Genomic DNA, 22,630 nt, shown 5'->3' on the forward strand with positions numbered 1-22,630 from the left:
TATACATATAATCTGTGGTAATAATTACAAATTTTCTTTATATAATTTTATTACTTTATTGTAAGTTATAAAAAGTCAAGTAAACCGACTTATACTATTATTTCAGTGTTATTAATTGAATTAAAATCTGTGTTTTGTAATTTTGTATGGTGCGCGTAAGTAGTTTTTTATCGTGGTCAATTAATGATGTATTTTTACTGAGAACATAATATTACTTAGTGAGTAAACCACTTTAATATGGAGTCAAAGTATATTGAACTAGATGACAATGTCTTAAATCAAATCCTGAAAACTGAAACTGATCTACGTGACTACTCGCAAGAAGTAGAAAGCACTTTGAAAAATCACGAAAACCTCGCTATCGACAAGTATATCAAGTCTGGCGAACACATAGTGACGTTACACAAAAATTTAAATGAATGTGAAGATATATTGGAACATACCGAGTCGGTTTTATTTACATTTCAAGAGGAACTGCAAAATATAACCAACGAAATCAATAGATTACGACACCGATCCATTGTCATGGCACAACAGCTTTGCAACAGACAATCAGTAAAAGGTCTCATGCATCAATTTATTGAAGATGTAATTGTGTCTGAGAGTCTTATATCTGCTATTACTACGTGTTCTGTTACCGATGAGAAATTTTCGACACACTTGTCATTATTAAACTATAAAATTTTATTTGTCGATGAGCAAAACTTTAAAGATGTAAAATCACAAAACGATGTAAAAGATGTTATCGACAGCTTGAAAATTACAGCCATCACTAAAATACACCATTTCATTCTTGAACAAATAAATAAGTTCAAAAAACCTACAACTAATTATCATATACCTCAAAATACCTTATTTGAGTATAAATTTTTGTATGAATTTTTGCTTAATCATAATTCCACAATAGCTCATGAAATATTTAACAATTACGTAGATGCTGTAAGTAAAGTATATTATACTTATTTTAAATCCTATCTAAGCTACTTGCAGAAATTTCAAATCGAAGAAGCTGCTACAAAAGATGATTTATTAGCTGTCGAGGATTCAACGTCTCGGTCAATATTTCAAAAGTCGATGAAAAAAAATACAGTATTTACAATCGGCAATAGAGCTAATGTCTTAAACGAAATTGATTCTTCAATTATTATTCCACACCAAAACCACCTTACAAATTTATCGTTTGAAACGGTGTTTCGCTCAGTTCAGTATGCTCTTGTAGATAATGCTTGTCGTGAATATAAATTTGATTGCGAATTTTTCAAAGTTGATCAACCTACAGCTCAAGGATATTTTTCACAAATAATGGGAAAAACTCTTGGATTGCTCATAAAAGATTTGGAAAATTTTGTAGAAAATTGTTATGATGCTTTAGCATTGTTTTTGTGCGGCCAGTTAAGTATGCGTTATCAGGCTCTTTGTCAGAAGCGATTAGTGCCCGTTCTTGTTCAGTATTGGGACACTATGCTAGCAATGATTGGAACTCGTTTCAGATTCATATTAAAACGTCACATCCGAAGTGTTAAGGACTATGATATATCTAAATTTAACAAAGAGAAAAAACCACATTTCATCATGAGACGTTACGCTGAACTTGTATCGGCTATAGTTTCGTTCAGTGAAAACAATAAATGTGAACCGATACTCATTGGCAGTTTAACCGAAGAAGTTTTAGGATTTGTTTTGCGTCTCGCTTCTATGTTTGCCACGCGCAAAGACCGTTTGATATTTTTAATCAATAACTACGACTTGGTGTTGCGTATCTTGATGGAACGGATTAGAGAAAACACTTTTGAAGTGGAAAGATTCAAAGAAGAATTATCAGCCAGAAGTAAAGACTATGTGGATGAAGTACTGCATGTGTATTTTGGAGGAATGATGGAATTTGTTACAGATTCTGAAAATGGCCGAGATACAGATTCAGACTCCAGACAGTTGGGATTGGCTAAGACATTGGAGTCTACCTGGAAAATGTCTCTAGAAGAGATCAATAAGGAGATACTTCCATCGTTTCCAAATTTAACAACGGGTGCATCTCTATTGCAACTGGCCTTTTCACAGTTTATTGAATACTATCATCGATTTCAAAAAGCCCTACTACCTCCTAATAAAGCGCAATTACCTAACATTCATGTAATCATGATAGAAATTAAAAAATATAAAACAAACTATTAAATATTATAAGAAGTTGTTATTAATTGTTTAAAGATATATTTTTATTATTAAATGCTAAATTTTATAAAAAAAAAAAATTGTAATAAATGTATTTTACTTTCAAGAAAGTACACAATATAAATCTATTTTAATTATCATTTACCATCTTTGTGTATTCCTAAAATGAGTTCTATGTATTTGTAACAAAACTATAATCGTAATTTGTAATCATTTATCATGCTTGTAATAAATTTACTCTATATTATAAATTATAGAATACATATAATTTTACTCTAATTGTCAATTTGTATTTTAATTTTATTAAGGACATTATGGGAAACAATAGTTATGGTACTAAATAAAATAAAACGAATGCAGTTATTAAAATATATTAGATATTTATTGTTACACATCTTACCTACATATAAAATCAAAGTTTTTGATTGGATTTGTGGTAATTTGTGTCATAATAATATTTTATATAATAAGATACCTACATAATAATCTAAAAGACGTTACACGACATAACACCTAGAGGAGGTAATACTAATTACTAAATTTAAAAGTTTTATAACTAATTGATGTAATATTTTGCATAGGTACTGTCTGACGAGGTGAGTTTTACTAGTATTCACATTTAAGTTGAACGTTTTAAATGGAATGACATTTATTGCTAATTTATGGTAAATCAATTTTTTTTTTTTATTAGCTTTCACCAATAGGTATTACAGCTCGACAATTATAAATATTATTACAATTGATGTTCTTAATAAAACAAAATGAGAAAATACAATAATTTAACTGAATAAAAATGTATAACAGCTATTATTAATAATAAAAGAAAAATATACGTATAATAATATTATGATATAAAGAAAAAAAAAAAGATTTTTCTTGGATAACGAGTGGTTTATGATTTGCTAGGCTGGCATATTTTAATAACTGCAGAGTCAAGAGTGGAAGTTATATAGAAGGAAAATCAATGGATTGATAGTGGGGGAATTGAGTAGCAAGTTCACTGTTTGTTTTGGGTTTATTCCGATTATGGTCTTTATTGGTTTTCGATTTTCCTATAGTTACACATTTTTCTTCGTTGCAGAGGGTACATTTGGCTGGTATGTCTCGAGATTTTTGACATTCTATTGAAGAATGGTTGTCCTCACATTTCACGCAACACGTGGTTGATGAGAACAAAAATTGTTTGTATGAAAGTAAGCTTGACAAATCATGCACTGAGGAATAGTGTTACGATTTCGTAGTTTTTCAATCTTAACACGTGTACTTAGATCTGATTCATTAGTTTTATATGATGGTGGATCTTAAAATAAGTCTACTGTGTCCCATTAAAAAAATTATAATGTTTTTTAACCCAGAGAAACTATAGTCATTTTTTATTAACTAATTAATTGATTAACGTTATTGTTACAACGTTATTCAAATTTTCCCTATCTATTGATTCGCATCGAAAATGTTTTGTTCTAGTGTAGCACATGCTATAGGTATACAAATATACAATATATTTTTTATGCATACTAATTACTTATACTAGGTATCTATATGTCCATCGTCCTAAATAGTTTCACGAAGCGTGTAGGTATAGGTAATAAACGAAGTTTCACTAGAATAAGTAGAACAATAACTAATAATGTAGACAAACGATTAAAATATTAAAATAAATAATCGCTGTGATCGTCCGTGTAACAAAATAACAATACAGTTTTTTTGGTAGTACTCAAAAAAAAAAAAAAGCCCATAGGTAACATATATAGTTTATATATATTATAATTATAGTTATAGTAACACAGGAGCACAATCATCAGACTGCAATAAAACTTTTTTATCGATTAGGATAGTTAAACGTCTAACCAACATATTAGTGTTAACTATTAGGTACCTATTTAATTATAAGATGCCGACTCATATCGTAAATTGTGCCATCTAATTTAATCGTTTGTATTTTAGTTGTATAGACTCGACCTGTAGTTATTTTAAAATAAGGTAACTGATTATCAATCTTAATAATAATTTTTTTTAAATAGTAAATTGTTATTCATTATTAAATTGTGTGAAAACTCACTTGTATTTAATTATTCTTTTCGAATAGTAAAATCTGTTAAACCACATAACATATTGTTTCCATACTTTTAACTTTTTTCCCCTTCCGTGATTATTTTATCATCTACTCCTCTGTGGATAGTGGTTCTATCTTTGTATTCTCAAAAAATCGTTTAATGTTCTTGTACGCATTATCACTTAGGTGTTAATGTATAAAAAAAAAATACAATGCTTTTCCTTTTTCTTCTATGTAGATTATTTATTGAGTTTTAACACACAGTGTCAATATAATTCAACAATAGCGTTATTCACTCGTTTCGGCTACCTGTCTTGAAGTATTACAAAAATAATTGCTGAAAAAAATCTCATTATTTAAATATTTTTTTTTTTTGCAAAAATGAATTCGACAGAAAATGTAGTTCATGCAAGGTAAAATATTATGTGGATTTATTTATAAACCACAATCTTAGTTTAATCTTCCTGAACTATTCAAACAAGAGTTTCAAAAATAGTGATTTTCGTTAAGAGTTATATTATTTTATTGAACTTACAAATTACATACAAGACAATATAGTTATCTATTACTCTACGATAACTTACATTAAATCTGACATTAAAGCTATTTAATGAGTATAATAAATTACAAATAAATCACCTACTGTACATTGTTATTTACCATATTTAATTAAAAACTAAATGTACACATTAATTATAAAGCGTCTATTTAAATAATACGCACAAGATAGGTTTTAGGTTTTATCCTAACTTGAGCATTTACATTCGTTGTTAGATTTATAATAATTTATATTTGTAATTATATAATAATAAAGAAGTCCTTTTTGACGAGTAAATCCTTAATTTTAACATGTTAATAAATACACCGCATAAGACGGGATTGTATAATAAACAATTTTTTATTTTTAATTGTTACCTTTTTTAAAACGATTTTCCAACCATAATTATTTGTAAATTTTTATTTGTGAGCTTGGAAAACAATTTCAAAAACACGTTATAGCGTCGGATGCCTAGTCTTAAATTATTTTACCTACGCTTTGGTTTTATATATTATATAAAAATTAAATTATGCACACGAACAGTGTTTATTTTTCGTTGTAATAATTAGCCAAATAAAATTATCTATCGCACAGACGAATAATATTGTTTAGAACTACTATAGTTACATTTGAAAGGGTTTTTTTTTAATATTCATTTTATTTATTTTTTGTATACAAATAATTTTTCCCCGTTGCTGTCATGGAAAACGATCATTATTACCCGGACCTGTTTGTATGTACTTGTAATGTTTTTATTTTGTATTTGGTAAAAAATGATTTTGTACAGAGGTCAATATTATACACAACTTGTTGTCGAGCTGCGACCAACGGTGCTTACGGGCGAGGCATAGCAGGGATTGTGGCGACCAACTCGTGAGAGGCGGCCCGGGAGACCTTGGGTTTGCACACACAACCGCTCTCCACCAACACGTAGTCCTGACCGGTCAACGTGACCGGCCCAAGAGGTATCACCAGGAACAAGTACGGCACGTAAGTCTGAGTGCATTCCCCTCGGACCACATCGCATTCGTTCGATCTAGAAGTCACACAATTATATAAGTTTTGTGCGATAGAAGGATGCCTATAAAGGTAAATTTTATAGGCCAGCAATGTTATATGGGTCGGAATGTTGGGCAGTACACAAGAAAACTGAACAGATAACGAGTGCAGCGGAGATGAGAATGCTGAGACGGACGAGTGGAGTACCTTGTGGGGAAAACGAGAGAGAGAATAGGTTTAGATGGTTCCAGTCATGTTATGAGAAGAGACGAGGCAGAAAGAGGTGTTGTGAAGATGAAAGTAGAGGGAAAAAGGGGAAGAGGAAGACCGAAGAAAAGATGGATAGAGAGTGACATGAGGATAGTTGGGATGATTGAACGAGTTGTAAAAAATTGAGCTCCATGGATGTGTAGGACTAGGGGGCCGAACCCATGGAGTTGGGAGTATAAGGCGAAGATAAAGAAGAAGAAGATTGTGTTTGACACACTCACTCGCAAACTTCGTAGACGACTTGCTGTAACAGGTCTGGGAACTTCTGCACGATGGTCACGGGCTGGCCGGACGTCAGCGACACCCCGTACATGGGTGCGGTCGTGTTGTACCGGGTGCGACAAAGGCGGTTGGGCGATTGGCAAAGGTCGCGGTCCCGGCCGACAACCGTCGATCCGTAATCTCGAGCTAAAACAACATAACAATATTGTCAGTGAATAGACTTACAATTTCAACTACCCAACGTCAACTGCTGTCTGCAATTGAACTTCTTAACTTATATGGGTGGGACGTTCTGAACCATTCGCCTTACAGCCCTGACTTAGCAGCTAGTGATTTTCGCCCTCGTAGTATGTTTTAACTTTAAAAAAACCTCCTATACTCGTATAGTGTAGGCAATCTATGTATATAATATCAAATGGTTTGTAAAAAAATAAATATAATATGAGAAAACTAAAAAAAAAGTTATTTTTGATTGAAAGTATCTTTTTTGTCGCTCGATTTTTTTTTATAACAATTGGATCAATTGTGAATTGGTTCGAGAATATCTGTTAACACTTAACGTCATATTTATAGGTTCATACTGGAAAATCAGAACAGTAATTTTCTACTTTAAAAGAACTGCGCTATATATACACGTCCCAATATAAGAACATAAACAAGATTATAGCTAAATATTTTAGTTTTCTTAAACGCCGTTCGACAGCTACGCAATGGCAAGATAAAAAAAATACATAAAAAAAATGTAAAGTCAAGATTGGTCTAATATATATATGATGTTTTTTTAATATTTAACTTCGAACGTTCTTGTTATAACAATTGGATCAATTGAATAATAATAACAATATTCTTGAATCTTTTTTGGCGGTTTGTTATTGATAGGAACTACAAAGTATCTACTAAATAGTAAATTGGATAAATTGGTCACGGTAAAAAAAAAGTTCACCTATATTTCACAGTAAGAAAACACCTTTATTTTATTAAATGTGTATCATATGATTATGTTGACCGATATTTTTCTCTCGAGAAAATCAAATATCGGTTCATTATTATTTTTAATAGTATAAGTCTTATATCATTGAATAATGGAACAATAGAACAGTAAAAAAAACTTAACAAGTATCAATTACCCAGTTGAAGTGTTGTTAACGTTATAAAAAATTCGTTTAACTGCACTAAATAACCGTACATTAGTTACTTGTTTTTTTTACCATCCGACTCTCATCAATTATACATAATTTGATTTAATTCATTAGAATGAGTTATTTCGAATGGAAATGGTCAATCTATTATTCATTCTTTGAATTAATTACACACTTTATTTAAGAAGAGTAAAATATAAGATGTGTATTTTGATGCTACAAAATAAACTAAGTACGTGCCACAGAGAATACAAACGTATATGATTGTTAAGTAATATTAGGTAGGTCGTAGGGTAAGTATATATAAATTGAATGCGGTACAACAAAATACAATATGAGCTATACAATTTTTTAATTGGCAGTAAAAAACAAAAAGTTTTAAACGTTTTTATCAGTCGAGAAACTTTTACCATTGATTATAAATATTAATATGCTCATGCTAAGTACATTTTTAACCGCTAAACAGTATCTAACCGGGACGTTAGGAATTATGAACAAAATACTATACTAAAGGCCAGCCGTTAAAATCTTGCATTTTACCTGTTCTACTGATGGTTAGTTCTTCTTGGTGGTTGTTGAACTTGTAATTTTTCAACAACGTTTCTCGTACCGTTTCCGGGCTAGGTTTTGGGCTCGAATGAAAAGCGTCCCTTCCCGTCCGGGATGAACCCCAACTGTTGGTTCGTCTAAATGTACCAGATACAATTGATCTAAAAAACAAACAAATCTGATACTCTTTGAAGTTACACAGTTAGCAATGCGCATTCACGGCACTGAATAGTTTTTATTTTTTTGAAATTAACATGATAAATGCATCATGCACGAGTTGAAATATTCATGTACACTCACTCTGGATAAGGTTTACCGTTGGGACCGATACAGTCCAACCGGTCGGCGAGAGCGTCACCCCACAAATATTTCAGCGACTCGCCGTTGCCGCCGCACTGTTCGGTTCTAGTGCATTCGCACAGGGCCAACAAGTAAATGGTCATCCGCAATAGCTAGAAACATAAAAAAACAAAAAACAGTTATACATTTTATCGCATTATATATTATTGTAATTTGATTTTAAATCACCACAAAAAATAAAATTATACCGCATGTGTATGAAATCCGACCTGTACTAATCTTATACTAAAGCTCAGACAAATATCCTTCTCCTCACTGTTGTCTGTTAGTGTGTAGCATTATGTTTTTTTTTCTATTCACAACAAGCGTTTAAAGTTTCAAATTCTTCTTCATTTCAATTACCATACTTACTTGATTTTTTAAAAATCAACAAAGTAAAAAAATCGAAAATACATTTTGTCCTAATGAGGTTCAACGACAGCCGCTTTGACTACATGCTGTATTCTACTATTGCAGTCATTGAGTGAATAAAAAAACAGTTTTGTAATATAATTTCATTACATTTCCTACAAAGAATGTTGTAAAAAAAATGAGCCATCCAAAAATAATAGAGGGTTTTTTCTATATTATTATTATCATCATCAGATTTGTAAAACGATAGTGCCAATTACGGTATAACGTGATTGTTCTGAATTTATGCTAAGGAATTTTAACGATCCAGAGAAACAAAAGACACAATAATAATATTAACATAAACGATGTGAAAATGTTTAATTTCATTGTGTAGGACAAAGTTAAATGTGAAATTGCTCGCAACAAAGTCAAACTTGACCTAACCATATTGGCAGTGGTAAAACGACGATAGTTCGGTCAAGGTTGACTAACGGCAGTATTTCAATTTGTCTCGACAATTGAAATATTCAAATATTTTAACGGAATTTTTAAATTACCATTACTGTATTCCCAACTGTACATTTATAACCGAGTCGTTTTTTTTGTCTTTATAAACATTAGATTTTATATTCCATTTAATAGGAATTGTTTAGGTGTATTTTGTTTTTTTTTACAAATTATCTTCCCATGTAAACTGTTAAATTATTGTGACAAATTGACAAACTAAGTGAGAAACTTTACAGTACTCCAAACAAAATACCTAATAACTTTAGGGTGATGTATAAGTATATTTTAGTTACAAACTATGTATTTTGAAGAGTTGTAGATATATGTACATTAATATAACTGCAACGCCCATTAATATTATTAAAATGTTTGGATATTAGCAAAAATTCAGATATAATAGTAAAGACAACACACTATTAAAATGCAATTTTCGTTCTTTGAACCTATTTATTAAATAATATTTCTGAACCCTTAGTAATGATGTATTAATTGACTTTAATCTCCCTGTTGTCTTTTAATTATACAACATTGTAAATTATATTAACACCAGTATTTCGCGAAATTTATAATATATACTGGTGTGATTTTCAGTAGGTACTAATGCCATTTTTTAATTTGTTTGTAATATCTATCATATTATTTCATGTACCTTACTAAAAAGCTATACATCCTTTAAGAATAAAGCATGTCTAAGTCGACTTATCCGTATACTTTTAAACGAGTTTTTCGCAGTGAAGAATAACGGGTTTTTCAATCGTTGACCGTCGAATACTTCTTATACAATAAATAATAATGCAATACATTGGTAGATGCTCTTCTAGCGTACAGTATATTATACACAAACCAATAGCTTCTGAACCATTGGTATTGATGGCAAAAAATCGGTTTCCATTATGAAAAAGTGATCGCAACGACAGATGGCAATACGGACGGATCATAGTCAAACCGACACGTTTTCGGTTCCGCACCGGTGAAAAACCTGGCTAGAACATTATGAATAATGTCTGGAGGTGGTTTATAGTGTTGTCAGCAGATATCCACAACGCCTGTTTAAGCATATAAGGCATATAACCTGGAAGCGTATCGACGATTACAACGACTATTGTCTTGAACTTGTCTAGTCGAGTTTTCCACGCACTCACTTTTCGTCTAGGAAAATTCGCTGCATCTGTTCGGCGATTTGGCACGTCTGTCAAATAGGGAAAACGTCTTCGGCCTATGTCGTCGTCGTCGTCGTCGTTTCTATAAAATTATCATGTACAGGCACGACACACACGTACGGCTACTGACCTACTGTTTTCGGGTTGCCGATAATAATTAATCGTGTAATTAGAAAACAGGAGGCGGCATCACAACATTATACCTACCCGTCTCTATACGCGCATAGGATATAATAATAATTTGCTTAGGCCATTATAATACGCGATATATTATATTGGACCGGAGAAAAGTTCTCGTACGGTGTATTCTACCCAATGCCTTATTTTTATGAGTTTACAATAGTATTGGGCTCGGTAGATGGCAAACAAATTTAAAAAAAACCTAATAAAATAAAATAACAGTCCGACATAACGGGTTGTTACCCATTATATCGGTTCTCGATGACTTTTTCATTTGCATACAAATGTAAGTATATTATTACCCATAACTGTTACCCGCGAATCCGTTTCGGACGGCTCGCGCTTGTAAGTATTTTCACATCATTGTGACCACTGACCGGGCTTGACACGACGTTTAAAAAATAATAAAAAACGCAGCAGTCGTTTACATAAAAAAACCTATTATAACATCGGGTAACGATTTTCGGTTTTCCCCGCATAAAATATTTACCTAGGTATTGGTTGATAACAAATTAGTTAATTACCAATACGTCGTGTCGGTCACCGATGGCGGTGGGTTTGGCCCCGATCGTGTAGGTTACCGTAACCCGACGATAACCTTGACCGCGGTCCGCCACTACGGTTACCCGTTCAGGCCGCCGCGGGTAACGGTATCGCAGCAATAGCGGCCGCTGCTGCTGCTAAAATATTATTATAAAAAACAGTGTTTTCTTTACAGAGATCATTATTATTATTATACATATACTTATGCATGTACGAGTAACAACTAACACTGGAAAAGAGGTGGTGTTGTACCTATTCATATGCGAGGGAAAAGGACCTAACCCACATATAACATCCAATCGACATTCACACCGCGCGCGACCAGATATAAATATTACAATATAACGTAGTAAGTGTATATTATATTTATGTCTATAAAGCCGGCGGATACTTGGACGGTGATTCACCACTGCAAACTGTCGAGACCCATTGACCCACATCGTTTAGGTCTTATTGACGTAATATCGTTTGTTTCCCTATAGGAAACGTGCTGGGTGTTTTGAAGAAAATAAAGTTAAAGAAATGAAAATATAAACGGGACTTAACGAGCCGGCAAAACGGTGGGGTCATTTTTCCAACTGTCCGTCGCTGTGTGCGGTTTTTTTTCACACGATAAAGCGCGTTCTAGAAAAAAACAAAATTATGTATATTATTATGTATTCTGACAGGGACAAAGTCACGATGACTCTCATATCGTATAATATATTGTTATTATTCTTGTTGTATTATTGTCGTGAACTACCGCGATACCGTTACCCGTTATTCGCCAGATCGTATCTCCGGATGCGTTTCTTGCTGAATGTGATTTTTTATTTCAAGGAAAAAACATAATATTTTTCCCTTCAAACATAAAAAAAATACATTTGTTTCAATAATTTTATACTTGTTAAACGATAAAACGACAAGCAGGCGTGTTTTACTATTTAAGTTTCCTAGCCGAACGTCTCTGAGTTCCAGGCTCTTGGCTCTTCTGCTTTTTATGGCCTTAACCTTGTAATAATATGTACAAGGAAATACCTATTATTATAAGTTATAACTGGGGTCTGCTAGTAAAATTGTCTATGTCTCCTCATATTTTTATAAGCCTTCATGTCTTTATTTACGACATTCACACACTTCTTTCCCAATCTACCTCTACCATTAAAATATATACTACCAACTTTCATTGGCTCTAAACATATTTAACAAGAAAATACATAAATTAGGTACAACGAGGATTCATTGAAATTTGATCATTAAGAAATCGAGTATGTAATTGATGTACTCATTGAAAGTGACAGACAAATCAACAAAAAATCAGGGTCATCACTACAAGGAAGTTGTTAGGTCAGTAGGTGGTGCCCGCCGGCATTATTTATTTTGTGTGTTCAGGCATTGCCAAAACTTGGTGCCCAAGCCCTTCGATTGTATCGCTAAAATTATAATAGTATGTATAATTACTCCAAATAAGAAGAATTACCCATACGTACATTGTTGTTATACGTCTGTAATAGTTAAGACACAAGGTCTGAGGCACCAAGCCTCAGACCTTCGCTTTTGGATAACAATATTTGTACTTATTCAAATAATATTTATTTCACAGTTCAAGACCAAGTCCTGATGTTCTGATTGATATTATTATGTTGTCAATGGATTGATAAATTATAAAAATTATGTATGCGTGCTGTCATTGAAAACCCTATTCAACAGACAAGTTACACTTTACAGCACAACAGATAACACTAAGCAAAAAATTATTTTGAAACAAGAACCAATATTAATTTGTTTTTTCAAAAAAAATTGTTCCGCTAAATCCGAATCTGACCTCAGTTTTTTTCTAGCACGTCTAGTTATTTTTTTAAGCCGCATCAAAAGTTGTAAAAACACGTATTTGTTGTATTTTTAGTATTCTTTTTATTAAAATAATTGCTTACAAAATTTCAAATGCAGTTTTTTTGTTAGTTTTCAAAAATGGCCTTAGATATAAAGTAGAATTTGTTGTTTTTTTTCAATACTAAATAAAATTAGAAGATGCTTTCTAAATTTTTGTTTTGCAACTTTTGAGACGACGCAAAAAAATAACTAGACTCGGAAAAAATTAAGGTATATTCTAATTCAAATTTTTTTGTTGAAATATGACGCAAAAACATAGTATTTTTTTTTGTGTCGTATCAACGGTCATCTCCGTATATAAATATATAATTTATACGGACCAACGTGTAATGTATGGTTTACGCTTAAGGCTTGACCAGCATAAAAAATGTCATCGGGTTCAATGATTTAAATTTTTTTTTTCGGCGAAGTTGCCAGCACACGGTGACTGCACTTAAAAACCTGTGAGATGGGTATTTGTATAGCTGTGTGTAGATTGTGATTTTATAATGGGACACGCAAGTACGCGATGCTCGGTCGTCTTTGATTATGGCGACGAAATGAGTGGGACAAACATAAATGCAATGTTATACATTATCATTTATCACAATACGAAATTCGTATTGGCTATTGAGCATTTCATTCGTTGTACGACAAAATGGTATTGTTACAAATCATGACGGACAACGGTTCTTGAAAAAAATAAAAAGAAGTCTAGCGACCAGACTAGGAAAGATATAGTACGACTGTAAGAAAGATGTATAGGTGTATATATGTGTATTAATATACAATACATATATAATACATAAAACTCTATCGTCGTGTAAAACATAACGGTCGTTGCCCGGCTATCGCGGCAATAGCCTCCGATGATGGCTGTAAAAAAATAATGTAAACGCTTGTTCATAGCAAAAAATCATGCTGAATCTCGATTAGACGACGGATATATCTTAAATGTTTTACTGATTTTTAAAAAAAATCGCATACTGATTACCGGTTATGCCACTATGCTTATTACGAGCAATATTGTCAACCACCAAGCGGAAGTTTATACAAATAAAATTGCAATCAATTTTTTTACCAAAAAATCGTTAATTCGTATGAATTATTGTTCCTTGAATATACTTCCGCACTTTAACCCGCTTAAGCTGTAATGTGTACGAATTCGTCGTATTATACTTTTGCATTCCGCCAACCTTCAATGGACCAGCAACATTCAAAGACATATGTAATTTTTAAACACAGGCGTCCCACACACAAACAACAGCCGCCGACAAAGCGTCTAGAAGATGATATAATTTCGGACCAAACTAATTTGAATATCATTGCCGTTCTCATTCGGGTATTATCATGGTAATGTGCACTTTATGTCATGTATGGTGTAATTTCACGGCATTGAAATTAATTAAATAACTTCATCCGGCTAATTGTTTGTATTGTAACAATGCAACATTGTCCGAAAGTTCGGTGAAAATCGCTATGCGTTGTTTCCTCTAAACAGCGACTTAAGAACTTCCAACAACAACAAAGTTGTTTTTATGTTGGGCCAAAGTCATGACGTCGTCACTGTTATAGACGGTCGCGGTGCCGTAGAAATACTTACCCATTTCGCCGAGGCACACTAACCTAATGTAACGCTGTGCTTATGTTATGGGTTCAGACCGCCCGTCGGTTTTAAATCCATTATTATCCTTTTGTCTACGTATTAATTACACCGCCGATTTCACTCTGCCCGTTCTTTTATGATACAATCCGCTAATCATTCGATCAAGAGGCGTTCAAAGCGCCTATTATGTACGTTTAGATAATAGACTGTCTTAAAGTCGGTACTACTCCGGGCCGCGCTACACAAGGAAAACGCTACCCGCAGATATGTGTACTTTACCGTCGAGATGTTTTGTTTAATCTGTAGACCGAACACATTTTATTTACACACTGGAAAATCATCGCCTCGTCATTAACATATTTGAGAACCAAATGTTTTTTTTTAGAAAGAGCCGAGTGAATCTAGTCGTCGATTAGCTGCTATAGCGACAGTCGACGGTTAACACCTTACATTCACACCGCTCAAACTGGACAGCCAATTAAAACTATAATATATAGAAAATAACTGGATGGATATCAAGTATACGGCCCTATGACGTTGAGCTTTTCCTGCATCCGACGTTTGGTGTGTAGTCGTTTAGGTGATTTTCAACAAGCATAATACATAGTAGGTATTATATATCCTACTGTCATCATATCTTGTGGTAACTAACCGGTACACCGTGTAATTAGTAAGGACGATATTTGCCCTTCAATATCCGTTAAAAGCGATCGTTATGAATGAGACTTCTTAGGCAATGAGCATTGGCTGATCTCGAGTCACGCGTGACGCGCGTTTATACATAGTATATAAGTACTATTGCGGTCTGTGCGGATTCCTGCGGTCATTCGTATTGCAGTCATTGAACTTATGTAGTGTTTTTGTTTCCCAGCCGTTTTTCTAGCTGAACGATGCTAAATAATTTAGTTAGCAGATAACTCTGTGTTTTTTCCATTCTGCTTTTTTTTTTCTTTATCTATCCGCAGTTCTCTGCAGTCATGCGTGCGTGACCAACGACCAATTAGTACCTCGTTCGTCTTTAATCAGGATTACAAAAGAAAGAACACAACTCGTTCCACAACCCCTCGCATTGACTGTCCCGCCCCGTGTATGAGTTACATGGAATTTCGATTACTGCCCCGCACTATTGACGTATCGGAATGTGTGTGTTTGCTCGGCGACACGCTAAATGCAATACAAATCAATACGAGCTATTGTAAGGTATAATTGTGATATGCCCAAGCCAGACAAAACACTGTTGTTTTCTTAATTCCGTTTATCCCGACGCGTTTTCTTATTCGAGAACTGTGTAATTCCAGAGCATAATATAGAAAGTTTAAACAAAATGACTGCCGAGAATCTTGTATAGCACATAAATTATGTGAAATCTAACTAGAATTGAATATGATTTTAGCCGATTCGGACGATTTCAAAAGGCTCGACTAGGCCTAGCACATGGATCGTTATTACTTAAAAAAAAAAATTGAAAACGACGGTTGCAGTTAGGATAAACGCCGTAATGCCTTAAAAAATATCTTACCGTAATCCACGTTCAATAATGATGCGTGATCGCATAAAATATATCTTGTAGGTCTTGAGGATATAATGTGATTCTTCAGAACGAATTCAGTATACCGCGTTAATATAAAAATTTCAACTCTACTGTTCGTCAGCGCTATTGTATTCGTTTTAATGTATCATGATCAAATTCAAAAGTGTGACGTGTGTTATAGTGAAAATTTAATATTTTCTTGTTCGTCTTAACCGGAACGCCCATGCTGGGTAGGTATAGCTAAACAAATGTATTCCAAACCTTATGAATATCCACAACTATTACACTCATCAAAGACCATGCATGGTCCGACAAATTTCAATCGCCATGTGTTTAGTTTGTGGATATCATCATAAACTCGTTTACAAATATGTTTGACACATATGCAATATAAAACTTTTATACAAGCGAAGATCCAAGGATTGTACCGATTGTCTTAAGAGTTTACAACGTATTTTTTTATGTACGTACCTATTAAAAAGATACAGGAAAAGCCAATCTATATTTTTACGAATCAGAATACATAGAAAATGATGATTGCTAGTTTGTAGGCCTTATACGTTGATTTTGATCTAAAACAAACTTTTTGTCAACAATTTTGCTAATTAAAATTGTTTTATTTTAATTCGAGGTACAGAATTTGAATAAATTTTAACCACAGGTTATTCTTTTTTATTCTGAGTGTATTTTTACATTATGTAAGCATAAAAGTCAACTCAAAACTGAAATTTTCAGTTGTGGCCAAACTTCTAAACTTTATGTAACTTAAAAAATTATCAGGATTGGTAAAATAAAAGCAGCTAAAACTAAAAGCTATAAAAGAACAGTCGTAAATCGTCTTTTTCAAATACACTTGTAAAGTACTTATAGTACAACGTATTAATGTCATAAGATGAAATATTTAAACAGGAAGGGATTGTGGAGGTTTTGAAGCTGACTTACATTATCTTAAAAGTTGAAATATTTTATTATACAACTGTTGGAACCGACTGGGCGAGTTGGCCATTGTTTGTTAATGAAACTATTGTAGTGGAAGTCGAAAATGACACTTGGTCTACTATAAAGTCATACGTACTCAACAGACCTAATTACACAACCGATTTGTTACAAGTATCAACGTAAGAGACAAAGTTCGAGCAACGCGCCAATAACACTGTTATGCGGACGTTACGACCTACCTTGTACAAGAACTGGCCGGAACGGTGGCGGCCGGCAGTCCCTTTGGCGGCAACGCTCATGGTGACGGCGGCGGCGGGATCTGAGGCGGCGTTGAGCGCGTTGCACGGCCGATCGACGCGGCCAACTGGTGCACACGTGGTGATTACGCGGTGGTACACTCGGACGAGCGACGACGGCAAGCGGTCATGGCCGTGGGCACGCACTGGGGTTAAAAGGAGGTATCCGCCGAACAGAGGGCTTACAGTGCAGTTGCGGGCGGCCGTAAACGGCTGACGGGGCTGACTGTGTGTGTGTGTGTGTGTAGTGGACGACGATAAGAAACGGCGGCGGCTGTGGCTGCGGCTGCGGTCGTGGTCGTCGTTCGGCAGAAGAGCGCGCGGCAAAGTCAACGACCGGCTTGGACTTCGGATGGTTCGCTGCTATATACTACACTGTACATGGTAGCCGCCGTCGAGACCGGCGAACGCGATCGTGACCCCTACCTTGGTTTTTAGTGCGCCATCCGTCGACCAAAACCCCACCGCTGCACGACGCCCGAGAACAACCGGTTGCTTGTCATAATATCTATACATACATACATACATATATATATATATATATATATATAACAATAATATATGTAAGTATAATATTATAAATATCATTGCATGTCCTCGCCGCAGACCACTCGACCGTGACGACAAACTTTTGGACTTGTCACGTTTTTCTGTTTCACTCGAAATTCCATGTATAATTTCCGGGCTCGTGCGTGGACCCCCGCAAAGAGGGTCTAATGATCAGAACTGGCTTCTACAGGGAAGCCACAAAGTCAGCATTTGTATTCGGGCGGTGGAGGTCTAAGTGTAAACCATTCACGATGGAAATATTCAAATCGAAAGGTCGTGCATACATGCACGAAATGCTCTAGTTTTGTAAAACCCATTTATTTTACGTATTTGTATTATTGTTTCAATTTTTCTATTAACTAATAATTCACGTTATCACTTGGTTTGACTTACTTATTATTTTTTAACTGTAAACAATTTTAAATTTGTTACAAAACGCAATATCTTTTGAAATTTGAAAACGGCCACCGAAGATAATAATTTATTATACTTACAGTGATATAAGAATTGTTTTTAAATCAGTTGATTGCCGGCCAAAAGAGATCAGCCCCTCCGTTTGGTCTATACGATTTTACAAAAATTATTTACTACTCAAAACTGGTTTTCGACCTGTTTTAGAAAAACTTACACTTTGAAAATGTTAATTATAGATAATGTGCCCCGACTAAGTTAACTCCCTGGGGGATTTACAAACTTCTGTGTTGGTGTGCCACCGATACAATACATATTAAAACGCAACTGTTACAGAGAATAAATATAATTAATAAAAAAAAAATTAAAAATTTGATATGTTCAAAATGCCAAGTTATTGAGTTTATATTTTAATAGTTTAAAAACACACACAAATTGTTTTCAATATACAAACTGTTGTTTCAGATTTGTATACTTTTTGACCGTATGTAATCATTTACTATAATAGGAATTTGATCGGTCCACCCGTAGTACACAGTCTGGTCTACAGACTTTTGCTTTGGTATCTGACCAACAACTGATTTTTTTATTAGTAATACACTCGCGGACTGCAGTTTACAACATTATTGTTCGTACACTATAGGTACAGTATTACAACTGACAATGGCATTGTGTAAAAGTTAAAAACCACAACGTAAGCGTACAAATTGGAGTATTTCATATTTTGTCTTAGCCCCCGGGACTCCTTGACTGCATTCTAAATACTAATCTAGGTATAGGCTAAAGAACTACCTATACTACTGCTATCGTCCTACTTCTGTGGATAAATTGTGCGCACGGTTGTTTTGTTGTTGGCTATTACGATTTGGGTCTAATATCTTAAAACAAAAGATCCGACTACTTGCGACATTTGTACGTATAAAGACACGGAAAAGCGTCTTGGAAATATGTATTTTTAGACAATAATTTACAATTTAACGTAGGAACTAGATTTGGAATAGATTTTCAACGACGAATCCGCCAACCGTGTAACCGACGATGGTTAGAGCCAAACAAATAAATTGATCAATGTAAAACGTTGTTTTTTTTATTTTTCTTATGCATTGAACTACATTGTAATGAGGATAAACATGTATAATATGTGCGGCACGCGTATAATAGTCATACTATTATAATAATACACTGACAACGACCGACAAGCATATAAACGCCACACAATGCGCTTAATTCGTAATTGGGTTGACGATAAGTAAATATATACCTCTATATTGCAGTAGGTAGCGTCTATTTTGTAGAGTATAATAATTTATAAAAGCGTTAAAATGGAAATAATTTCAATGTCTTCACGCACAATATGTTGCCAGTAATTTTTGAAACTAGACCAGCGCCACCGCCAACTATCATACTCTATCTTTATACATATATATATATATATATATATATAGAAGTGATTTTCGAGTGGCCTATAGCATATTACTTTTAGCCGAAATAAATAAATACATTTAAAAAAACATTTTTTAACCCTTTTGAAAAATACTGTTACCCCGGGACGCATTGTGATCTGTGATGTACACTCCAATAAGGGTTTGAATATTGTTTAGTGTTAATTATCAAAATATCATCATCCTGGTCTCCCGTCAAGCAATCGCTCAACCCCCAAACGGTTAACCGGCTCTGAGACGCTTGTAAGTTAATACAAATTAATTTTGGAAAAAAGTTACGGTCGACACGTTTGAAAGCTATTTAAAGGTTTTTTTCGGCACATAGTGCCTGTCTATATAAATCGCCACACACTATTCGTTTAATTTTAACGGTTTACAAACTAGCTTGGGCCAATTTTCCCATTTATCTAGCGCGGACATGATAATGATTTTGTCCGCGATTATCAATGGTCGTTAAATTGTAAGGTTTTAAATTACAAATAAAGCCACGGTAAACGTTCATGGCGTACAAACCTATCTGCTTAGACCATCCAGTACACAAGTACTGGTATTTTAGCGTTTTGCATTGAACAAACGAATACATATATATTGACTAAAACAACAATCATTAAAAGATTATCGATTTTCTACACTCTGATAGTATAGATGCGGATTTCGACAAACGAACAAAAATGTTTGCCCTATTGTTTTGTGTTCCCACGCGTTAAAAAAACAGTACCTAAGTATTACATATTAAGCGAAGCAATCGTCGGGTGGGTAATAATTTGATGAAATGAAAATCACTTCAGCAATCATCAGCATTTTGACAAGCTTAACGGTCATCTCATTTCCAGAGGTACGATTATTCCAACGGTCCAACCGAGATTTATAAAATTATATTATCACTACTATATTATATAGTGCCGGCTGAGTGATTCGAAAAATGTAATTTATACACTAACCCAAAACCTGTTATTCTTGTTAACGGTTTGAAATAAAAAATCTCAGGCATGGGAACCCATCGGTATAATGATATCCGTAAAATATTCCCAACTTACATAAATATAAATTTATATATCAGTTGACAGTTTTGTGTACTAATTAAATAGCGCCCACTACCGTTTGTGTACAAATGAAATAAAACACACATTCAGTAATTTTTGCTCGTTCTCGACTTAGGCTAATGTCAAACATCAGTTATAGATACTCAAAAATATTGATATTGCGACAAGGTAACCAGTTATTAGCATTTTAATGTGTACACTTTGAGTGTCATGAACGCGTAGAAGGCTTTATTGTGTCAACACTTATAAACAAAAATTGTATTTGCTTAAAACAGACATTGAAAATAATAGTTTTAAGACGATTTTTAGCGAAGAAATGGTTATACGGTTATATATATATATATTTATATATATATTTGAACTTATATAAAAAAAGGCATTTATTCTAGGGCTTGTCCAGACTTCAGTATAGGATATTCGTCCTAATCTTAGAACTTATGTACCGCATAAGAAAGGTGTATTTATTTTCGAAGGGTTGATGTGGAACGCAAATTTATAAAAGCTGTCTTTAGTTTGATTGACGGTAAACGTACTCTAGGTAGCGAAGTTATCGTTTTTTGCGTTAAAAGTTCAACAATGTAACACTTGGAGAGACAAAGAGTTATAAAAATAATAGTAAGTTAACTACTACAGCTGCATTGAAATATATATTTTTTCCCCGACCAAACGACTAACGGGTTATTTTTTTTTATTATTATATTTTTTTTTGACTTTACAATAATATACTGAAATTCTGAATGTACAAAATAAAAATATATACCGGCAAAGCAAAGACAAAAGAAATGGGGCAATTGGTACCCACCCATTATGCCTAGGTGTATAATTATAATAATGCGCAAGTGTGGGCAATTTGATTTTTTAATTTTTTTTTTTTTTACATGGAATTAAAGTAGATAGGTAAAACTTGTGCACATATATCTAACATTGTTTTTAACGTCTATTTTGCATATATTATTGCATAGGTAAAAACATTTTTTCCACCTACGCGTGTCGTGGGGACCTTCGTTATAAATTATGGTATAATTTTGTTATCTTCGGGTTGTTAATTTTTAATTCCTAGTGCACCTATAGAATATTTTATGTACACAAGGGTAAAACACTATAGATCATTTGATATTTGCACGCCTACACAAAAATCCTTCTTATATATTATTATATGAATGTACATAGATAGTATGTACACATTGTAAAACTTACCGAATTTTGTTGTATAGGCGAGGCTCTTGTGCAGCCTTCCTGCCTTCTGTCATTATACCTATTTAATAAATATTGACATCCCGACTTGTAAAACGTTTTTATTGCAATTTATTTTGACCACTGCTTTGTTGGCGGATACATGTTATATTATGTAAAGGTGACCTCGTCATAAAGTCACATTAAGTTCCTTAAACTATAATAATATACACATAGGATAGGATAGGATCGGTAGGTACATTGTAAAGTGTTATACATTGAACATACCATATTTAGAGACGATTTAGAGGACAAGGAGAAATTCGAATTGTGCGTTTAAATGGTTCGACATTTCAATGGAATGTTAAAACAAAAAAAACATTCTATTGTGATGAAGGATGGGTAGATTTTAATGTCCATTAATATATCAACGCACTAATCAACGCCCACGCACACTGTATATAATTATTTCATGTATACTCGTGTTTAGATTTGTATTCTATTGTTAACTCGGCTTGTTCGCGGCCAATACAATAATATGGTCCATATAAGGATAAGACCTATCGGCTAGTACCTACAAATCACAATCTGGTAGTGGCAATGCGGCATTTTGACATTTTTTTTAAAAATTATTCATAAAGTAATTCTGACAAATTACTCATACAGTTACAGTAAAATTGTTTTTTTAACGTCTGGAATTCTAAAATAAAAATAACCAAAAAATAGATGAGCCTTAAAATTCCTACCTGACTATAAATTATAGAGTT

The 22,630-nt window shown here is 33.6% G+C and overlaps 2 protein-coding genes across 2 annotated transcripts; one reads left to right on the forward strand and one right to left on the reverse strand.

Moving 5' to 3' along the window:
• On the forward strand, window positions 1-2,344 carry LOC126834370 (vacuolar protein sorting-associated protein 52 homolog). Its single transcript, XM_050566239.1, has one exon. The coding sequence runs from the start codon at window positions 238-240 to the stop codon at window positions 2,170-2,172; it is 1,935 nt and encodes a 644-aa protein (XP_050422196.1). The 5' UTR covers window positions 1-237; the 3' UTR covers window positions 2,173-2,344.
• Window positions 2,345-4,438: 2,094 nt separating this feature from the next.
• Window positions 4,439-17,619, reverse strand: LOC126834749 (uncharacterized). Its single transcript, XM_050566903.1, has 5 exons — window positions 17,189-17,619; window positions 8,240-8,391; window positions 7,931-8,100; window positions 6,251-6,437; window positions 4,439-5,796 (listed from the first exon to the last, which is right to left on the reverse strand). The coding sequence occupies exons 1-5, from the start codon at window positions 17,246-17,248 to the stop codon at window positions 5,595-5,597; spliced, it is 771 nt and encodes a 256-aa protein (XP_050422860.1). The 5' UTR covers window positions 17,249-17,619; the 3' UTR covers window positions 4,439-5,594.
• Between the last annotated feature and the right edge of the window lie 5,011 nt (window positions 17,620-22,630).

Source organism: Adelges cooleyi, unplaced genomic scaffold, assembly GCF_023614345.1.
Source record: "Adelges cooleyi isolate 19-005CV unplaced genomic scaffold, UGA_ACOO_1.1 ACOO_flye_CR_arks_rails_tigmint_CR_PRNA_21, whole genome shotgun sequence".
Classification (NCBI taxonomy): Eukaryota; Metazoa; Arthropoda; class Insecta; order Hemiptera; family Adelgidae; genus Adelges; species Adelges cooleyi.